This window comes from Sminthopsis crassicaudata, chromosome 1 (assembly GCF_048593235.1).
Source record: "Sminthopsis crassicaudata isolate SCR6 chromosome 1, ASM4859323v1, whole genome shotgun sequence".
In the NCBI taxonomy this organism is placed as follows: Eukaryota; Metazoa; Chordata; class Mammalia; order Dasyuromorphia; family Dasyuridae; genus Sminthopsis; species Sminthopsis crassicaudata.
In genome coordinates, this window is record NC_133617.1 from 109,204,216 (window position 1) to 109,226,638 (window position 22,423).

The window sequence follows — 22,423 nt, forward strand, 5'->3', positions numbered from 1 at the left end:
ATATTCACATTCTTGGAGTCCTTCATGGAATTAAGCATCATTTAAGGGTTTGTAGGCAAGTTCTTCCCTTCCCTCTTTGGTACCCTATACAGTAAACAGCATCTCTTGATAATAATAGGAAAGAAACAGTAAATGTTCTGCTCTCTGTCAGGGAATCTATATCATTGTTCTGAAGAACAGTCTTCATTAGTTCCCTCTTGACTATGACAAGTACATTAATCTGACATTTAAAACTCTTCACAGTCTGGAAAATTTGATTCCACATCATGACACTCCTCTTTATGGATTCCACACTTTAGTCAAGTACGAATTGTTCTCTGATCTAGTCACATCCTCCCTGCATCTGTCTCTGCACAGAGTAAACCCAGGTTCATTCTATGACTGTAGGAGATTCCATTTCCTAACTATTTCCTTCCCTTTCTTCAAAGTCCTTTGTAAACTCTAAAGTTGATTTTTCAATGTTTGCTATTATGATACTCTTTGGGAGTCAGCTCATTTAGAATTTTGGATACCATAGACCAATGAAGGTTGCTGATTGAATCCTGCAAATGTTGACTTTTATGAGAAGTATTCATACTATGTAGATGGATATCAATAGAAGATATTTCCAAGGTCTTCTCCATATGTAAAGTACCATGGGACGTCACAGCATATACCAGGGAAGTTTATGGAGGACCGTACTCTCTGACTTAGAGGGACGAGGCATAAACTCCAAAACCTCCACTTGAGAGGTCGCTATATGGCCTTCTAACAGTTTCTCTCCATTTGCACTCTTTTTGGAGTTCTTTGGAATTTTCTATCATCTGTCTCACCAGCTACCTTCTCTCTCCACTCTTTGCTTTTCATTTTTGGTTTATGTCTAATCTTCCCCCATTAAATTGTAAGCTCCTTGAAGGTAGAGATTGCCTTCATTTTTATTTACTTGTATCCAAATCATTTAGCATACTTCCTGAGACATAGTAGGTACTTATTGACTGATCAAGGAACTTTGTGAACATAGTTTCAGTTTTCTATTGTTTGAAGTTGTTGTATTGTTCTTTGAAGCTTTTTTTGTGCCTTAACTCAATAATGGAAACCCACAATAGAAAGTGTGATAGATTTGGGATTCAAGGTTTGAATCCAACTATGCTACAGTTACTCATTGTACTTGTCATAAAAAATGCTTACACTGGCGATCACTCTTGGGGCTGTACATCAAGGATGATAGTATTCAGGAACATTCAGGTATTTTCTAAGGGTTCTAAGCCTTCAACAACCTGCAATGTGCTACCCACATTTCATGAGTGATTTAATCCAATTCTAAGCATAACTGCATTCATGGAAAATAGCACACTTTGCCTTTGCCCAACAGAACAACATATCTGAAGCAGTAGCAAGTGAGTATAATCTGCTTGTGACAGTCTTGGCTCAACCTCTGGGATGTGAAATAGCCCACTGACTTATCATCTACTGGCTCATGCAGTTAGAGTGTAAGCCTGTATGATTAGACCACTACAACATGGCCAAAAATAATTATTCACATGTGAAAAAAGAGACAGCAAGATATAAGAATTGGGAAGAAGGTTAAAATTAGAAATCAGAAGATTTGGCTCTGTCACTTACCAGATGTCCAATCTTGGCTAAGAAATTTTTTATGTCCAAGTCTCAAATTACTTCACTTGCAAAATGGTAACAATAATAATACCAACTGCCTTAAGTATTATAAACAATAATGAAATTTTTTGTAAATCATTAAAAGGCTATAAAATGTACCCATAAGGTACAAAATAGGCACTAAGTTACTCACTTAAAAGTAACTCAATTCTGTTATAATTCTCAATAGAACCAGAAAATATATTTGTATTTAAATCTCAGATGCTAACTTAAACCTCCCAAATTTAGGTAAAACATATATTTAGTCCAAATAATAAGTTAATTCAAATGAAAGAACGTCTCTACAGAGTATAATGAGAATAATAGTCATCATTTAATCTCGACAATGGGCAAAATTTTGAAAGATAATTCATTTTGGGAAGGAGGTGTCCATGTGGCAATAGAGAACAGGAAAGACTCTTTAGCCTTTACTAACTTTTGCTTAATTCCCCATTTTTTCATCTCTGTATATTTCTCTCTCAGAACAAATGCAGGCAATACCAAGTTTTAATAAACATTTATTGATGGTGCTGAAGTTAATGAATGAAAAAAAAATAGAAAGAAAGAAATATCCAAGTCCTCTATGAGCCTATAACGATCTTGCGGCTGATGGCTCCAGGCAACGTGTAGATGAAAAGCACCAGGAAGACAATAAGGATGATCAGAATGAAACCAATGATTATGTACTTTTTGTAATTCTTCCAGATGAGGTGGTACAGGCACTTGAAGGGACTCACAAACCAGGAGAAAGAGGTATCTGGGCGGCTGGAAGGAAATCAGCAAAGATTGTAATGGGTCAAAGAATCCCTCAATTTTGCCACTATTTCAAGTGGCATTTGATCACTAGATTAAGACCACTACTTAATAAGATCTTTTGGGGTGCTCACATCCAAAAGTTGATGTTATATGAAAGAAATCCTTGAGTTGGGAAAGGAGACTATTTTAAATGATGACCTTTGTTCCTTCCTACTGTAATGACTAGACTCTTACCTCCACATAAAGTTTTACTGCTGATTTTCTCCAAATACTGGAACTCAAAAACTTCTATAAGTTTTCCTCTAATTTAACTGATAAAGTTTTATAATAATATTGATAATAATAATAGCAATAAATATAATTATTATTATTCTCAGTTTATAGATGAGCAAACAGACTGAGAGGTGAAGTAACTTTCCTAGTTAGAAAGTGTTTGAAGTAGGATTCAAACTCATATCCTCCTAACTCCACAAATTGTGCCATGTTGCATCATAAATGAATTCATAGGTGACAGATATACAAGAATGAATGGGGAAAAACAAATACTTAGCATGTGTGTGTATCATTCTGCTAGTCTGATGACACACTAGCAGAATGATATAGTCTGATGTAGATTACATAGTTCCTGATCTCAAGAAGTTCACAACTTAGCTAGAGAGATTCAATAAATAAATGTAAAACAAACAGAAGTGAAACAAAAGTTACCATTAGACCCCAAGGTCCATGGAATAGTCCTTAGTCTTGAAAAGTTTTCCCATTGAGGCATTTCACTAAGCCAGAATTGGGGAATGTCTGCCCCATGGGTCTTATAAGGCTGGCAAAATCATTTGCTAAGACAACCACGGGCAATGAAGAACTGAAAACTAGGTATAGCCATTTCCCACAACTTGAATTCTATAAGCTGATGATTTTGTATGGCTCTTGAATGATGTTATAAATGTCCAAATGGTCTTTGGCAGAAAAAAGATTCTCTACCCCTGCACTAGACAAGCATGTCTGTACTTCTCTGGGAAGGGGACTAAACCTTCAGTGCACTTCCAGCTCTGATAGGAAGATGACTTTCTACTCACTTGGGCTTGTCCAGGGGTTCTGGTTCTTTCCGAGCTTTGCCAACAGGGTTTTTTTCAGCTTCATCAGCAGTGACTAAATGGAACTCAGCTTCTACTTTACCCTTTATCAGGAAGAAAATATTTTAATTTGTCTTTGTTACTAAAATCTCTTAGAAGAAAACCAGCAGCATAGTGAATGCCCCATAATCATGATACTTTCAAGTCTGGACATTTGTCTTCCAAGATAGGGACTGCAAGTATCATTTTTCCCACTTTATTAAAAAAAAAAACAAAACTGAGGTAGTGCAGTATTTCTCCTTAAAGTCATAGAGAGAATTAGGGAACTGGTTTGATCCCCCAACTAGTATTTGTTTGTTTTCCCATTAGGAACACCTGGAGATATTTTAACTTTCCTAAAGATTCACTCTATATCAATGAACACGTGGCTCTATCTCTCCAGAAAGATGACAAGGAGCAACAATGAGTCAAATCAATAAGCATTTGTTAAGCACCTACTATGTGCCAGGTATTGTGATAAGTGGTAGGGATACAAAAACAGGCAATGACAGTTCCTACTCTCAAAGGGCTCATATTCTAATGGAGGAGACATGACAACACCTATCTACAAAATACTACCCACAGGATACATTGGGAATAATAAGCAAAGGAAAGACACTAGTATTAAAGAATTCTAGGAAAGGCTTTCTGTAGAGAATAGAATTTTACCTAGGACTTGAAGGAAATCAGGAAGTGATTAAGAAGGAGAGTATCTTCAAGCATAGCCAATAGCCAGTGAAAACACTAGCATTTGGGAGATGGAGTGTCTTGTGGAAGACTAGAATAGAGAATATTCGAGGAGTAAAGTATAAGAAGGTTAGAAAAATGAGAAGGGACCAATTTATTGGGGTTTTTGAATACCAAACACCAAACAGAATTTTATATTTGAATCTACAGGTAAGACAAATTATTGGAGTTTATTGGATAAAATATTCAGACTCGTGTCTTGGAAAGATAATTTGACAACTAAGAGGAGAACAGACTGGAATGGGGACAGACTTGAGGTATGTTGATCAGTTGAAAGGCTATTAAATTCTCATAAGCATGAGGAGAGGAGGACCTGCATGGGGAGGGAGGGCAGTATTAGAGAAGGTAGTATGTTAAAAAAATAAAATCAAGACCTAGCAACAGATTGGATATAGAAGGTGAGAGGGTGAGGAATTAAGGATGACACCTAGCGTTTAAGTCAGGGTAATTAAGAGAATGGAGTTATGCTGAGTAATAAGATGATCTTGGTGACTTGTGTGAGAGTACATATACATATACACAATTTTTTAAAGTATAAATTTAATTTTAATTCCAATGATAATGAACTTCTCAAAGGACCACATGTAGTTTTAAAATTAACCAGTTTAGAAGTAGTTAAAAATTAATGAGCTATATATCCTGATATGGGCTAGATAGGTGAAGGGAATAAACATTTATACAACCTTCCTCTGTGCCAGGCACCATGTTTAATCCTTACAACAACCTTATGGGGTTAGTGCTATTATTATATCTATTTTAAATTTGAGGAAACTGAGACAAACAGAAGATAAGTGATTTGCCCAGAGTAATATCACTAGTATTTATCTGAAGCTAGATTTGAACTAATATCTTTCTGACTCCAGGCCTGGCAATCTATCAACTGATATATCTAGATGCCTTTTAAGAATGCAAGGAAGGGAGGGAGAAAGAGAAAGAGGGAGAGGGAGAGAGGAAGGGAGAAAGAGAGGAAGAAAAAAGAAGGAAGGAAGGGGAAAAGGACAAAATAAAGAGAGAAAGAAAAGAAGGAAGGAAGGAGGGAGAGAGGAAAAAAGGAAAGGAAGCAGGGAGGAAAGAAGGGAGGGAAGGATGGAGAGAAGACTAAAGGAAAAAAAGAAGGAAGAAAGAGAAAGAAGGAAGAAAGAAGGGAAGGAAGGAAAGAAAGAAGAAAGGGAGGGGAAAAGAGAAATAGGAAATAATGAATGAAGGAAAGGAGGGAAGGAGGAAGGAAAGAAGGAAAAGAAAGGAGAGAGAAAAAAAGAAAGGAAAAGAAAGAATCATTATTGAACACTTAACTATGTGTCAGGTACCATACTAAGCCCTTTACAAATAGTATCTCATTTAATCTTCAGAATAATTCTGGGAGGCAAGTATTATTATTTTTCTATTTTATAGATAGAGAAACTGAAATTGACAGTGCTTAATTGACTTGCCCAGTCTCTCTGGTCCTGATTCCAGGTCTAGGGCATCAATTACCTACCCTTCCAAAGGTTACATGGTGCTTTTAGCTACTCACTACTCCTGTTGATGTCATAGTTACAAATGTACACCCTTTGGTTGTATAGGTAAGACAGCATAGAAGAACCTGTTTCTTGTCCATTTAGCACTTGCCCATATAAAAATAATCTCCAAATGAGCCATCAAGTACTTTTTTTTTTTTTTTTTTTTTGGTCAAATAAGGTAGATTGTCTCAATATCTTGGTCTTCAGTTAGCCATTGTGATTGGATTTGGGGATTTCTTTACTAGCAGAGCTTGAAACAGTGAGGATAGCATCTTTAGGAATTGAGCTTTGAAGCACAGACTTAAGACCTGGCACCCAATTAGGCATGTGTTTCACTGTCAGAGGAGGAAAAGATTCAGGACAGAGGGGTCCTGTTGCTATAGTTTCTTTTCTGTCTCCTCCCTATGGATGAAAAACAAAATTAATTATCTTTTTAACACTTGTCTGTCCCTTGGTTTTTTTTTTTTTTTTTTTTTTTTTTTTTTTTTTCCTGTTTGTTGGGAGAAATCCAACCTTCTCTAATGGTACAGGGATTGGGAGAATGATAGCTTTCCTTGGTTAGCCTCAGCTTCTCCTGCCCTCTTAGCTACTTAAGGGTTTCTTAAATTTTTTCCACTTGTGATCCCTTTTTGTTCAAGAAATTTTGTGCAATCCTGGATAGGTATATATAATGGGTAAACAAATTAAACACCTACTGATAATAAAGCATAATTGTGTGAGCCCTCACCTTCAGTTCACCATCCCATATGAAGTTGGAACCCATAATTTAAGAAGCTTGAGCTAGTTAATCTCTCTAGAGTCCAAATTGGGATCTGCTCTGATCTGGAGTTGAATCAAATACCATGATTTCTTTGTTTATTTCTCTCTTTGTTTCTCTGTCTCTGCCTCTCCTCCTACCCCACCACCACTGCAGAAATTAGGCAGAGACAATTCAATAACCCTAGAAAGAGAATTCATTGTAATCCTCTTGATAGGAAAAAAAAAATCAATATATTTAGAATTATTATTAAAGTTTCTCTTCTCATTATATAAGGATCTTTTCTGATAGTTTTATAAACTATTTATTGAGTTAATAGTTTCTTTAATAGTCCATTTACTTGGGAGAGTGCTCATTATAGGTTTAGTTTTCTTTAATTGTCGATGTATTTTATTTCTTATATTTCTATATATTTCATTATATTTCTTTCTGGAGGAAAATTGTGTAATTGGTTTTGCAGATGCTCTCTGACCAAGGTCTAAATATGCCAAGAGTTCTGACTCCCATCAGATTTTGTGGTACTGCAGCTATAAATGGGAAATTTGGCCTCTTTTATCAATCAGATTTCTACAAGGTAAAAATTATGATTCCTTTACTATCTAATTATGAGCATATCTTGTGTACCATCTCTGGTAAAGCTTGACATTTGAGAAGTCAGTGAATTTAACCTCTTCTTACTCTTTGTAGGATAAGAAGACACAATAACTTGCTAGAAACAAATATGCCCAGAATACTGCTAAAAACATAGATCCCAATGGAAACCAAATAAAAAATCCATGGAAAAGCATTATAGATCTAAAACTGGAAAAAACCTCAGAGACCATTTAGTTCAATTCCTTCATTTTCATATGGGAAAACTGAGGCCAGGGAGGTAAGGTGCTTGCCCAAGATCACAAATGAAATAAGTTGCTGAAGTAGAATTTACATCCAAAACCTCTGGTTCCAGAGACACTGCTTTTTCCCTTGTACTTCCGCGTAGGGAGGCAATCATTGCTAAATATCTCATCAGTCTCAGGGTCTAGTTCTCTTCAAGTCTATCTTATATAAATGGCTTATTGATTTTCTTAATTATTTCAGCAGATTCATGTAAAGAATCAAGGAAGCAGTCATAGGATTCTTTATTATGTCTGTTGTAAAGTTCCAGAATTTTTACTTAACAACATTTTGGCTAAATTTCAATTTTACATTTAGAAAGCATAGTAGGTAAAGTTCTTACGAAGAATGTCTTACTCAGACATTTATGAGTCCTGTGAGCCTAGGTAAACTGCTTAATCTCACAGTCTCAGGGCCCCCATCAACAAAATACAGATACTTCAATAACTTATAAATAGCAGTATATACAGAATAATTATATATATGCATATGTGTATATACATATAAACATACACATACACACACTTATTTGTGTCTAATGGTGGCGATTTCTAGGGTAGGAGAGATAAAGGGGGGAAAAGGGATGGGAAAAAGGAGGAAAAAAATTATGATAACTTTATTGTATATTTTTAAAATATTAAGTTGTACATAGACTTTTTTCTTTAGTGTGCAATCATCTTTTAAAAATTATATTATGTTAAAATGCTTGTTTTATTCCACCAATTAAAGATAAAATAAATTTAAAAATATTTGCCTCATGGCATTGCTATAAGCAAAGTAATTTGCAAATTTTTGAGGTATGACATAAATGTGAGTTATTAATATTATCCATCATTTCTCTGTAGAAGACTCCATGCCCTATATGGGTTCAAATGTGATTTTTAGGTTAATAGCTTTCCAAATGGAATTTAAAGCACAATTTTAGAATTAAAAAGCTTAAATTGTTAAGGTCATCTCTTAAGCTATCTGTAAGTGTAAGGGAAGAAGAAATTGGGAAGAACAGGACACAGCTAGGCCTTAGATTTGTTATCTATGAAATAATGGGCATTGCTATTTAAGGGCCTATTAGCATAATCCATTCACTGATAGTAGCTTCTAGGAAGCTTGAGTTTCCTCTTTGAGCAAAACTAATTTCTCATAAGATCCATCCTTTATATCATTATTATAACACTTTTAATATGAAATATTCATTCATTTTTCAGTTTTTCAGTTTTCTAGGCAAAAATATTGGAATAGTTTGCTATGTCTTTCTAAGGAAACTGAGGCAAGCAGGGTTATATAACTTGCCCAGGGTCATGCAGCTAGTAAGTATTTGAGGTCAGATTTGAACTCAGGTTTTGCTGACTCTAGGCTTAGTGCTCTGTCTACTATGAAAGTAATCATGGGATGACTCCTTTAATGAAGTAAAAAATCACTTACTTCACAAAGCAAATTCTTACTCTCTGATTTGTTTTATAAATAGAACATTTCTTAAACTGTGTTTGTTTAGAACAAAGTGCAATCATATTTGAAACAAATTTCTGAAAAAAAGTAATAAGTAAAAAGTAATAAATAATAATAATATTTTGGAAGAGACAATCATAATAGCTATAACAATAAAATAGTCTATAATCGGGGAAATTTACCTTCAGATACTCAGTGTGCCTGAATACAAGTAACCCTAAGAGCTATAAAAAACTGCACAATAATATGAGCAAGCTGTAGCTTCCTCCTAAGTGTTTCATTGCACAAAAAGTGAAGAAAGATGCACCATTGGGAATGTGTATAATCAGAAGAAGAGGTGGGCTGGTCATGAAAGCCTGGGTAATGGCAGAAATATTGGGAGTTAAGGGCCCTGAGGTCTTTCATCCCATACTTGATATCATTATTATTATAATAACTAGAATAAATGTTAGGCAAATAAATGACAGTGAATAGAGCACTTGGGCTGAAGTCAAGAAAATCCCTGTTCATATCCAGCTTCAGATGCTTAATAACTATGTGATCTTGGGTAAATAACTTATTAGCTTTAATTCAATAAAGAAAGAAATAGCAAACTACTCCAATATCTTTGCCAAGGCAATCTCATGGACAGCATCAAAAAGAGACCAATAAGACTGAATAATAAAATAGAATGTTACAGCTAGAAAAGTTTTACAGATTTAATCCAAATTACTCTTTCTAGAGAAGAGGAAAATGGAGGTTTAAGTTAAATGCCTTATTTACATGATGTAGTTCCTTCTTAACTCATAGGCATATCCAGTAATTTATATTATTCTAAAAGGAGATAAGATCATTAAAATTTGATTCAAATGAATTTTCCTCATTATTTTGATAATTCTCCCTCCTAGTGGACAAACAAAACAACTAAAAAGCCCTATTTATGAGCATTGACAGTTGCTGTGTGATGTTTTAATGCCCAGCCTGATTGGGTAGCCATGCTGAGAAATTACTCCTTCTAACAGACAAAATCTCAATAGCAGAGGCACATCAGTGTCAGAAGCAGAATGCTCTAAGCCTACTCTCATGGAGAAAACTAGCTTGGCTTCTTCAAAATTCCAGAGTCTTGAAGGGTTTCATAACTCTAGTACTTAAATTAATATTTATTGTTTTAATTTTATAAAATCTTGTTTTATAGAATAACATCTTCCCTTGTAGCAATAGCTACAACTAGCAAAATAATGGAGAAAAGTCATTTGAACAAACTTTAATGACCTCCTTCCTCTCCTTTACCTTAGGCAGGAGTAGAAAAGTAAAGGCATGGTACAAATGAGCCACTTAACCTAAGACTCAGTTTTCCTTATTTGAAAGAAGTGGAGACTGAACTAGATTTCTGAAGGTTTTTTATTCCAGAATTTGTATAGGGTTTTGTTTGCAAAGTACTTTAGATAAATTGTCTAATTTGAACTTTGTGAAACAGATGTTATTATTGTTCCCATTCTACACATGAGGAAATGAGCTGAGAGATTTGATTACTTGTTCATTTCTCACATGACTGTACTACTTTGGGACTTCTCTCCATGCTCTAGAAGATTTATTAAAATAACTTCATCATTTTATAATAATTATCTCATAAGCCTTGAGATTGAATCTCATCACTTCCCATTGCCTTGCTGATTGGAGAGGAGCCAATCCTCCAATAAAAAAAGAAATCTCAGTTCAGGCATTTCTTTATTTCTCAGCTGGCTACACTTTCTTTGGGATTTCTCTGAATGACTTCTACTCCATGTCTCCTACCTTCTTTCTCTACCACTACTTCCCAGTTTCCTTTTGTGTTTTACTTTCCTCCATTAGATTGTAAGCTCCTTGAGGACAGAGATTATGCTTTTATTTTTATTTTTTCAATTTTTATCCCCAGCACTTAGCACAGTTCCTGGCACATAGAAGGAGCTTAATAAACATTAAATGACTATTAATTGATTGTCAAGGGTCATACAGTTAGTGTGTTAGGTTATGAATTAAAGTCTTTCTGTCTCCTGGTCCAAAACTCTTCAATGTAATCTCTCATTTTGCATGGTGAAATGAAAATTACATAGTAATTGATGAGGGGACTCCTGAAACACAGACACTCTCCCCCCCCCCCTCTCTGTCTCTCTCTCTCTTACAGATTTTGGGGGGTGGGAATCTTAGAAAATTCCCTTAGAGAAACTCTCCCCTGAGAGACCCACCCCAGGGAATCAAGATAAAAATAGTTTCATTTTGTTATCTGGGTGGAACTAGTTGAGTCCAGAACCACTCCTACTTAGCCCAGGCTGGAGATGGAGATTTCTATCCAACTCTATTGAGTTGGGAAATTTGGAAAATTGGAATTTTCTATTGGAAAATTTCTATTCAATTCTGAAAATCTCTGATTCCAGCTCAAACTGCTCCCCAGCCTCTAGCCAAAGTTTCAATTATAAAAAGAGGCAACTTGAGGCTCATTCCTTGCAGAGGACCTAATCATGCCAAGAAACCTTTCTCTCCCCTTGGCATAGCTGTGACCCTCTGCCCACTGAAAAGACATTCTCTTTCAGTGTACTCCCTCTTTATCTCTCACCTATTTCCCTAACAGGACCCTATTTACCTCTCTGTCAGGATTTCTCTGCTAGAGTCTTTCTCTGCTACCTTGCCACTAAGGAAGTCAACCTACAAAAGCTGAGTTCTCAGTTCTAATAATAAAGTTCTTTTGCCAGTTTAACTTTTTGGGTTTGTAAATTCATTTATGAAGGACCTGCACTGACCAGAATGGAGTTCCAATAACTTCCTGCCTTGCACTGAACCTCATCATTTTTGGCTCCCTGACCACGAATTGAGGGGAGCTGAATCTCATTAGTAATGACATTGTGTCTGTTGTCTGTGGACGAACCTACCTACATCCCAAGAAACTCATGCTAGGTTGATGATTGGGAGTGGAGAAACACATAAGCTCATAACTACATATGGCATAGAGGGGTCTTGATTAACATGATAAGTATATAGCCATAATAAACATAAATCTTTGTCTTCTTTGTTGTCTGAGCAAACCCTTAGGGGGCCCCTAAGAAGGTGATATCCTTGAATTATTGGAACATGTGAGAACCCAACTGGAAATCAGAAAACCCCTATTTAAGGCTCAAGTTTTCCTATGATCAATTATAGGCCCTTCAATAAGACACTTAACCAACTTCTTTAGGCTTCAGTTTCCTCACCTAGAAAACGCTAGAATTGGGCAGCTTAGCCTCTGAGATACCTTTGAGCACTGAATCTATGATCCCAAGATTTACAAAATGGAGATAATGGTACTGATGTCACCAAATCCACTGGGTTCTTGTGAAGGACAATACCCGATGGACTCTAAGGCACATTAGAGATATCGATAACTGTCATCACATTGTTCTTTTTACCATCACAAGTCATCTTCATTGTTGCCTTGATACCATACCATAGAGTGATCCTGTTTCTTAAACACTATACCAGTGAAGGACAAGCTCTGGCAGATGCTTGAATCTAGATTTCTTCAGTATTTAGCACAGGGCCTGTCACATAATAGGCACCTGAAAAATGCTTATAAATCAATTAAATTAAATGTTTGTAAAATTAAATTGAACAAATTTGGATAACTTCTAGTATTAGAATTTTTTTCCTGGTTTCTCATGTACATTAATTTTTCAAATACACATTTCTTTATGAATCATGTTGAGAGAAAGCACCTTCTAGTATTGAAATCTTGTGCACCACACAGGAGCAAAGATTCAGAGCTGGGTGCGACCTGAGAGATCATGTAGTACTGTGTCCTCATTTTTCAAATGTGGATACTGAACCAGAACTGCTAAACATCTTTGTCAAGGTCACAAAATGGCTTTTGGTGGCACAGGGATAAGAAGCCAACTCATGGGACTCTCAATTCAATCCTCTTATCTCTTCCAAAGTAAACCATATTGACACAAATTAACTATACAAATAGAAATATTAGTAATTCTTACCCCACATTTATGTGATACTTTAGGAAATTGTCAGGGATGAAAACTAGAACCTTAAGAGGTTAAGTATTTGCCTGTAGTACTATAGCTAGTATATGTCAGAGGTAAGGCTGAAATCTGGATCTTCTTGACTCAGAGGTCAACTCTTTTACCACTACATTATACTACCTTTTATTTCTACTTTAAGGCTAAGTAAATTGAAGCCAAATGAGATGAAGTAAATTGCTTAATTTCTCACAGTTTATAAGTGTCAAAGCTGGGATTAAATCTGACTCGAGGAGTATTCAAATGTCAACCCTTCTGTAATTTGTCCAGTGCCAACATTCTGAATTCCTGAGGGCATCCTTGAGGAGCCAATAGTGGGATCCACTAACAGTCACATTGAGTGAGCTGTCCCTGCAACCTACATGTCCCTAATGGAAATGTTATTTTGGGGAGGTGAGTGATGTGACAGGTGGAAAACCAGGATTCCTTCCATCATTTACTTGACATAGAAAGAGGTCACCCTGACCTTTCATTTCCTTCCTCTCTCCCTATACTCTATCCTGACTAGGGAAGCCCTACCACCTGACTGTACATTTGTTCCACATGAGCAGCTCTCAGTACTAATTACAGGCAAGGCAAGTCAAAGCTATTTATGAAGTGCTTACTATTTGCTGGGCAGTATGCAAAGTGTGTATGTTTATAATGGACTCTATCCTGGATGAAGCAAGGAGAAGATTAAGTGAAAATTGGCAGTCCGGAGTTAACTGTGAGGTGGAGATCTAATCTACTTGAGCCTTTTGTGTAAGCCAATGATCAGAGTTAGGATAATACATCTAGATGCCCTGGATTAGGTGCAAAAATTACATTTCATCTTTTAACCCCCCATCTCATCATACGCCTTTCCCCCTGCCATACAAATGAAAAAAAATTATATATTAGAAAGGACTTTCAAAACCTCCTGTTTCAAGCAAGAATAGAACAAAGACCCCTTTGTAGCATCATCATCCAGCCTCCCATTTGAAGATTTTCAATGACTGGAACTCATTATATCTCTTGAGCCAGAACATTATGGTTTAGAAAAGATAAAATGTTTATACTGACATAAGAAAATCGAAATCTGCTTCTCTCAAGCTTACAACCTGTTTCTTCCTGGTGGGACCAAGCTGAATAACCCCATTTTCACATAATAGCTCTTCTAATATGGATGCCAAGCCCTTTCCCTGAATTTCTATCTTTTTCTAGATTAAAGATCCCATTTTCTTTATCCATTGCTACTCTGACATACAGCAAAGTCTTCAGTCCCTTTGCCACTGTGATTACTTCTTTTGAGGGATATTCATTTGCTTGTCAATGTCCTTCCCAAAACAGTGCATTTGGAAATCTCCAATGGTCTAGATATGGTTTGACTAGGACAAAGAACAATATTTCTTTCATTTTGAAAAATATAAGTCTCTTATTTCCCAAAATAGTATTAAATTTTAGGTCACAGTGTTCACCAATATTTGTTGAGTGTGCACTAAGTAAAGCCTATCACTCTATCTGGTACCTGACATAAGGGAATGCCCAATATTCTGCTGACCTGAGTGGGAAAGGTCACAATCTTCTAGAAGTAATACAATGGATATTTTTCTTCAATGTACTTGAAACTGAACCAAGGTTTGGAGCTATTTTGGATAGTTACCAAAGCCTATTTCTCTCTGTGTGTGTATGTGTGTATGTGTGTGTATATGGTTTGAATTTGAGATGTGAAAATTTCTGAGAGATGAAGTTCCTAGGTAAATTATAATAAGTTTTTATTAATTACAGCTACCAAGAAATCATCAAAATTAGCTAAGTTCCCCTCAATGAGCAGAGAGACCTACCTAATCAGTGGACCTTCAATACTTATAAGATTTGTGGAAAAGGGAAAGTTCCCCTCTTCCCAGGGAGGAAATCAACTCTGATTGCTTAACAAGTAATGAGAGTGAATATTACAATGAGAGGTGGGCTTATTCCAATGATAGTCTGGGAAACTTGGTTTTGATCATTTAATTTTAGTCAAAAAGACTTATGTATAGCCATATCACTCCATCTAGAGTAATCTAGAAAAAAGGGTGAATCCACTTTCACACAGACCTGACTTACTAAAACACAATGAGTTAGAATTAATAAATTCATCTAAACTAAAATTTCTTCATCTTTTGATCAAATTTAAGTTTTCCCAACTAAGTGTGTTTACTCAATATTTCATCCCATCATTAGCCTTGTACTTCAAAGGCTATATGAATAACTTACAGAGATTGATTTCTAAATGATAAAAAGGAAGAGGGAAATACCTTGTCCTAATCTAATAACTGGATATTAATAGAGGAGAAAAAATCATTTTTCTAAAATTATTTTTGGGTGAGTTCAATGACCTGACCTTATAAGTACTATTTATCATGTTCTAGACTAAGATTTTAACCAAGCTCCCATTCAGGGATAAAACAAAGAATAAGGAGCAAGTAGGTGGTGCAGTGAATAAGCACCTGCCTTGAAATCAGGAGGCCCTGAGTTCAAATCTGACTCAGACTTAACACTTTCTAGCTGTGTGACCCTGTGCAAGTCACTTGACTTCAATTGCTTCAGAAAAGAGAAAAAAAATAAAACCATGAAAATATAGCAATATTTTATATGTTTATGTTACATTTTCTTCTACTGATTAGAAATTCTATAGGATCTTGACTCTAACATGCTCCCACAATGTCTGGAACAAGGTTTTTGTCCAGTAGTTACTTAATATGTATTTGTTAAATTTTTAATTTTTAAATTAAAAATTTTACAAATTAATTTTTTAGTACCAGGTTCAGAGCTAGAAGGATCTTCAAAGTTATCTAGACCAAATCCCCTTATATGGGGGAAGAAATTATATCCAAGGAGCAACCGAGGACTTCTGAACATAAATACTGTGCTTTCTATTGAAGTCCTCAAATAATTTTGTTTGTTCATTCAATAATCATTTGTGAGGCATTTACTATGATCAGGCATATCTTAGATGCTGGGAATGCAAAGACAGAAAATGATGATGCTCTCTAAAAAATTATCCGGGACCATGTTTCTCAGGTATGATCATCACTCTATGACAATTTTCCCAAGTTCAGTTTGTTAGAGATCAGTATTGAACTTAGGCCTTTTGATTCTCTATGAATCATTCTTTCCATTTAACTTTATTATTACAAATAACATCTATTTTCTAGTTCCAGAGAGAACCAATTTATTTCCTAAGCTAGGAAATCTTCCTGAATCAAGTCCAGCCTCAGATACTCCCTAGCTATGTGATCCTGAGCAACTCATTTAACCCTGTTTGCCTCAGTTTCTTCAACTATCAAAATGATCTGGAGAAGAAAATGTTGAATGATTCCAGTATCTTTGCCAAGAAAACTCCAAATGAGCTCATGAAGCATTGGACATAAATGAAAATGATAAGTAATACAATATAGTAGAACAACCAACACACATATCCACATTGTTCCTTATACATCTGAAAATAATCCTTCCAATGGATTTTGGATCTCATCAATGTATTTCTTCTGATGTAATAGGACTTTGTGTCCCCCTGATATTTAGAAGGGAGGGGTGGGCCTGGATTGGAAAAACACTGACTCTCAACTCCTCCATGTAAGGGCCCTTTAAATGGGCAGACATGGTGCATCGAGAGATTGAGGCCCAGAAGTAATTTCTGTGGATATTAAGACTGCCTTGTAGGTGGGATCTTGGCCATGATGAGATAGCTTCGTAATGGGTGACTCTCTCGCTGATTGGCTGTGTGTGTGACCTCACAGGCCCTTTATAAGCCCACTGCAGGCAGCAGTCGCTCTCTTTAACCTGGCGCTCTTCACCCTGGCTCCCTAGCCTGGGTGACCAAGCCAAGATGGGTAGCCAAAAGAGGTAAGGAGTTTGGTAGTGAACATGTGGGTCTTCTGACCAGGTGTTCACTCGGGAACCAACAAGTCAGGGCATCAGTTAGGGCATTATGTGAGTAGGTATAATAAAGGCTTTTAAGATTACACGTGGCTGTTCTTGAGCGCGCTACCGGTTATTAAACTATAGATTCAAGAGATTGTGACCAGAGACCTTTGAAGGCCTCAGAGGAGGCGAGCCGGGTAGAGTTCACACTGCAAAGGACAGTGGTCAAAGGTACTCTGGTGGGTCTAGGACAGACAAGTAATTGTAACTGCCAGGAGAGCACGTTACACCTCCAGATCTCTGAAAAAATTCTTAAATAATCCTTACTCTTCTACCTGGTTCCCATGGGGATCTCCCACCTCCAATTGATCTGGAAATCACTTTAGCCTGGGGAACAATCACCACCTTTATTGATTTGGAAATTAGCCCTTCAAATTGCTCCCTAGAAAGCTAAATAAAATCCAAACTCTGCATTCCAATCTTTGCTATCTTCCTAATCAGAAAGGTACCCACTGAGAGAAAGAGCTTTTCAGTGAAAATAAACCCACTTTACTAAACCTTCCTTGGAGATTAGGACTGAAAATTCTTTCATAAAACCCATGACACTGGCTTGGGGACCCGCACTGCTGTTAGGGCATCTCATCCCCAACACTTCCATCAGTGGAATCACAAACTATCCATGTAGGTCATTCCTGTTGTATTCTTGTTTATGTGCTTCCATGAGTCTAACATGGGGAATCTACCCAATATTAAAGAGCAATACTTCTCAAAGTGTGGTCTCTAGGCCCACACAGGGATACTCTCGGTCAAAGTTATTGTGATAATAAAGATATGATATAATTTGCTTATTAAAATGCTTCTCTCTTTTCCAGCAACATATCTGTGCAAGGCCAGAATTTTTCATATATTTCAGCCAATATAACAAAATGCAACAGATTGAATATAGAAGCAGATATGAGAATCCACCTGTCTTCTACTAAGTGTGACATTAAAGAAAATTTCAAAAATATATAAAAATGTCACTCTTCTCACTAAATTCACTGAAAATATTTTTTTATTAAGATGTGTTATTTTTATTAACATGTAATGTGTTTATTTTTGTTACTTTAAATGAATTAGTAGATATTTTTAAAATTTATCCAATTTCAAGTATGGTAAATTTAGATAGAAATATTATATCTAATATAATAATATAGATAGATAATATAATAATAAAAATTATATATGTTAGAGGTAGATAGTAAGTAGTCCAATATATGTTAAATACAGTAGAAATATATGTTAAATCCAATATATGTATACATATTTGTATTATTATAATGGCTCACAAGGAAAAAAAAAAGAGAAGCAAAGTAAAATGCATGCAAAGAACAACAAAAAGAGTGAAAATGCTATGTTTGAACCACACTCAGTTCCCACAGTCCTCTCTCTGGGTGTCTGGGAAAATTCTTTAAAGACATTTTTTTTTTTTGTATTTTATTTTTACCTTTCCTTTAGCCCTTGTGGATAATATAATGAATTTAGTTGTAGCACAATTGTACCTTATTCAATTATTTATTCAAGGGTAAATTCAAGTATTTCTCAGTGAAAAATTAATATTAGGGAGTTTTAAGGTAAATTTACACATAGTAAAAACTGATTCAGTCTGTCTCCAAGATAGCTAATATAAACTAAAATACATTGAATTGTCAAAAAATTTTTTCTTGTCTAGACCTCTAATTTAAATAGCATGGGAATTCCTAGCATGGATGCTTCCCTCGGACATTAAGATTTATGTAAAATTCTCCTTCATTTACTTACAGTGAGCTCTCCTGCTTTGACAAAAGGCCACCAGCCTCTCACCCGCTTCTGTTGGAATATTGATATTTTGTCTTCTTCACTCCACTTTCCAGATTTGGGAAGATCACAGGCCTTGGCAGATTTGGCTGCTCGAGGGAAGCCATTGAGGTTCATTTCTAGAGAGCCTAGAAAGGAAAAACCATATCATTTAGTCACAGCAATAATAAAAATTAATGCATGTGTGTGTTTATGTATGTATGTATGCATGCACACATATGTATGTATATAGATATTTTTTATCTCATTTGATCTTTGCAAAAATTTTGGAAGATTGGTGCTATTTTTCTTATTCTAATTTTACAGATGAGAAAAGTGAGACTGAGGATTAATGAACTGGCCAGTTATAGAATAGTAGCCAGACTGTGAAATGTGACCTATGACTCCAAAGAAGATTGTAAAAGTACCTTGAATAAATGTAAAAAGCAAAAGAAGTTCCAACTTCCTCATGAGACTACTTGCATACAACTTTGGGCCATCCCTGGCACCATGCCTTCTCTGTTTTGTTTCTAATACCTAGCATGGCCTAAGGTTGGTGTGGTGTGGTGTGGTGATCCACCATTCTGTTCTCCTGCTGCTAGGTGCTGCATTCATGAGCAGACAGATTCTCCTAATCAATCCAATTAATCCTAATAAAATCCATTAATAACCAAGTTGGCATAGTTCCCTCTTCACTTCAATATTTTAGTATTCTTTCACAGCCTCTGTGTCTCTACAATTGGCCTATCAGGACAGAATAGACCAGCCTCCTTACATTTACCTTTATAATTAGAATAGCTGGCAAGTCAGTCTTCCCTCTTACAAATTTTGTGTCCTCATGCCAGGAGAATATAGCTAATAAACATTTGATGAATGATTCAGACTCAGTTTCTACTCACTCCAAGTTCAGAATTCTAACCACTACATCATCTAGATGCCTCTTTAAAACAGAGGTCTTCAAATGATTTCATTCATTCAAAAAGCTCTGTGCCAGGTATTGGCTTTAAGGCAATGCTGTAAGGATAAATGTGATTGAAACATCTACAAAATTTTGAGGAGCATGGTTTTTAAGTATGAATATCATTCCACAACTTCTGTAAGGTATTTCAGCTGCTTCACTTTTCTTCTCTCCTTCTAAAGAACATTAAAAAATTACAGGCTCTTTAAAGAGTACAATATGGCCTAAAAGTTGTAGAGTTTAAAGGAAGGTAGCCAACTTTCCCCAGTAAGATATCCTATAGTTCTATACTGTGGGTCCTATTCTGGTGATGCTTCAAGATTCACTATAAATATGTGAAAAATTATATCTTCCATTTGTATAGCCCTTTAGGTGTTAGAAGGTAGCTTACATCTGATTTGTAAGAAGTTCAAAAGAAAAGATGTTGAGCACTATGAGCTAATATCCTAAAAGGAAGTCTCTAATGTGGTCTCTAAGGCCTTTGTCTTTGATACTATTCTGCTCAATATTTCAATATATGACTTGGAAGATTAGTACATTTGCAACTGATGAAAAGTTTGGAGAGACAGTTAGTACACTGGATTACAGAATCCTGATCCAAAGAGACATTGGCAGAGGGGATGGGAGAGCAATGAATAGGTTACAATCTGGTAGTCAGGCAGTCTTAAGCTTAGATTCACAAAATCAACTCCATTGATACAGAATGAAGGAAATATGACTAGCAAAGTGACCACATGAAAAGAGCTGGGATTTTGGTTAGATGCAAACTCACTAGGGACAGCTAGGTAACATAATCAATAGAATTTTGGTTTTAAAGTCAGTAATAAATAAATTCACATCTTACCTCAGATATTTACTAGTTATATGTACTTGGACAAGTCAATTAACTGGTTTGCCTCAATTTCCTTACTACAGAAATTAGAATAAGAATAAAATAGTACATACCTCCCAGGATTATTTTGAGGATCAAATGAGGTAACAAAATACTTTACACAGTGCCTGGCACATAGTAAGCATTAAATAAATGTTAGCTATTATTACCAGAAATCAACAGTGTCCTGTGACTTCCTAAAAAACTAGTGCGGTTTTAAGTATCACTGAATGACATTTAGTATCTTGAGCAAGGGAGGTAATAATTCTATTTCATTGCACACTCTTCAGATCAATTTTAAGTAGTAGATGCATTTTAAAAGACATATTTTTTCCAGATGGACTGCATCCAGATAAGGGAGAACAGCCACAATTATAAACTTGATGGCCTAAGGTTGGTGCCATCTGGTGGTCAAATTACCCACAGCTGGTTAATTAATTATCTAATTATGTGACAGCCCACTGCATCCTGCAGATTGGGGAATGATGGGTAAGGAGCCAGGTGCAGGTGGATCTAGCAATATCAATCTTTGCCCCTCCTTCCCAAACCATACTACCTGTCACATTCTGATTATCTCATTTGATCCTCATAACACCTTTGTGAAGTAATAATGTTATTGTCTGCATTTTACAAATAAGGAAACTGAGGGTCCCAAAGAGATACTTTTGCACAATAAGGCACAATTTGCTTAATAAGTGGCAGACGCAGGTATTCTGGCTCTCAGAATTGGCTTGTAAAAAGATTGCTTGATTTTATAACTATAAATACTATAAATCAGGCTTTGATTTCTTATTTTATTGATTGTCTAGACTTTAAAAAATGATAGACAAAATATCAGAAATGCACATTAAACCTAAATGTTTGCCCTCATGCATTTTCCCCTGGAGAGCTGGTTGTTAAACATTTACACCATGGCTCCTAAGCTAGTGGTGTTTTTTTTTTTTTTTTTTTTTTTTTTTTTTTGTTTTTTTACTGCACTGCCTACTATCCAATGGCTACAGAAGCTACAGTGATGTGGAGAGAGTGGTATTAAAATTTTTAAGAAGATGCTTTTGTGATAGTAGTCCAGGTGAATAGAATGAAGTCTTGTACTAAGGTTGTTTTGGTTTAATTTGGTTTGGTTTTGTTTGTTTTGGTGCAGAAGAAGGTAGTGCTTAAGTAAGAGGGAAGATAAAGGGCTCATCTGAAATGCCTATAAAACATATAGGTGAATATGTCCCATAAGAAGTTAGAAATATAATTATTCCTTCCCTGTCCTGACTTTCCATATTGTGGTTTCAATATATTATAGGCATAAGACATTAAATAGGAATTTGGGGGGAGTTTTTCAGAACTTAGGTTTCACAGAGCCTATGACCAAATGCTTAACACAAATTTTACAACAGGGTACTGTACACATATCATAAATGAAAAGGAAAAATTTCAGATCTTCTCTGGTAAAAAAGGAGGTCAAAATTTTTTACTTAGATTTTCCAGGTCACAGGGGTGCTATGTCTCTAACCCCCACAATGTTGAAGGAATAATGATACAAGTTTAGAAGAAAAGAGAGAAATCAGGATTAGATCAATTTCAGAGAAGTGATAGTTGAGGGGAGTGAGTAAAAAAGATGAAAGGAAAGATTGTAGAGAGATGAGAAAAAAAAAGAGATGAGGAAAGAAGAATTGATGAAAAAGGAGAAAAGGAGGAAAGGAAAGAAAGGAAGGAAAGACGTGATAGAGGTGGAAAGGGAAGGAGAAGGAACAAAGAAAAGGAGAGAAGAGAGCCAAAGACAAATACCTTCCCAATAGCTTTCAGAATAGTCAAAATAAGAGTCTGGGAAGAGGGTGAGGAGAATAATAACAACAAAAAGAGTCGTTAGAAAAGTAGGAAGACGGAGGAGATCATGGTGTGTCTGAAACCAAGGGAGAAAAGAATATTCAAGAGGAAGGGAGATAGTCAACAGTTTCAAAAGTTGTAGAGAGGTAAAGAAGATGAGGATTAAAAAAAGGAAAGTCTTGGTTTGGAGTTAAGGAGTCATTAGTGACCATTGAGAGAATGATTTCACTTGGAAGGTTTGTGGAGACAGAAGCCAGATCACAAGGAG

The 22,423-nt window shown here is 35.9% G+C and overlaps 1 protein-coding gene across 1 annotated transcript in view; it reads right to left on the reverse strand.

Annotated features, from left to right (window-relative positions):
• Nucleotides 1-2,166: 2,166 nt before the first annotated feature.
• FER1L6 (fer-1 like family member 6) overlaps nt 2,167-22,423 on the reverse strand; it is a 253,827-nt gene continuing 233,570 nt past the window's right edge. The window contains exons 39-41 of the mRNA XM_074266003.1: nt 18,497-18,660; nt 3,459-3,559; nt 2,167-2,397 (exon numbers count right to left, since the gene is read on the reverse strand). Of these exons, the coding sequence (XP_074122104.1) occupies nt 2,214-2,397; nt 3,459-3,559; nt 18,497-18,660 (449 nt within the window). The 3' untranslated portion in view covers nt 2,167-2,213. The remainder of the gene's footprint in view (nt 2,398-3,458; nt 3,560-18,496; nt 18,661-22,423) is intronic.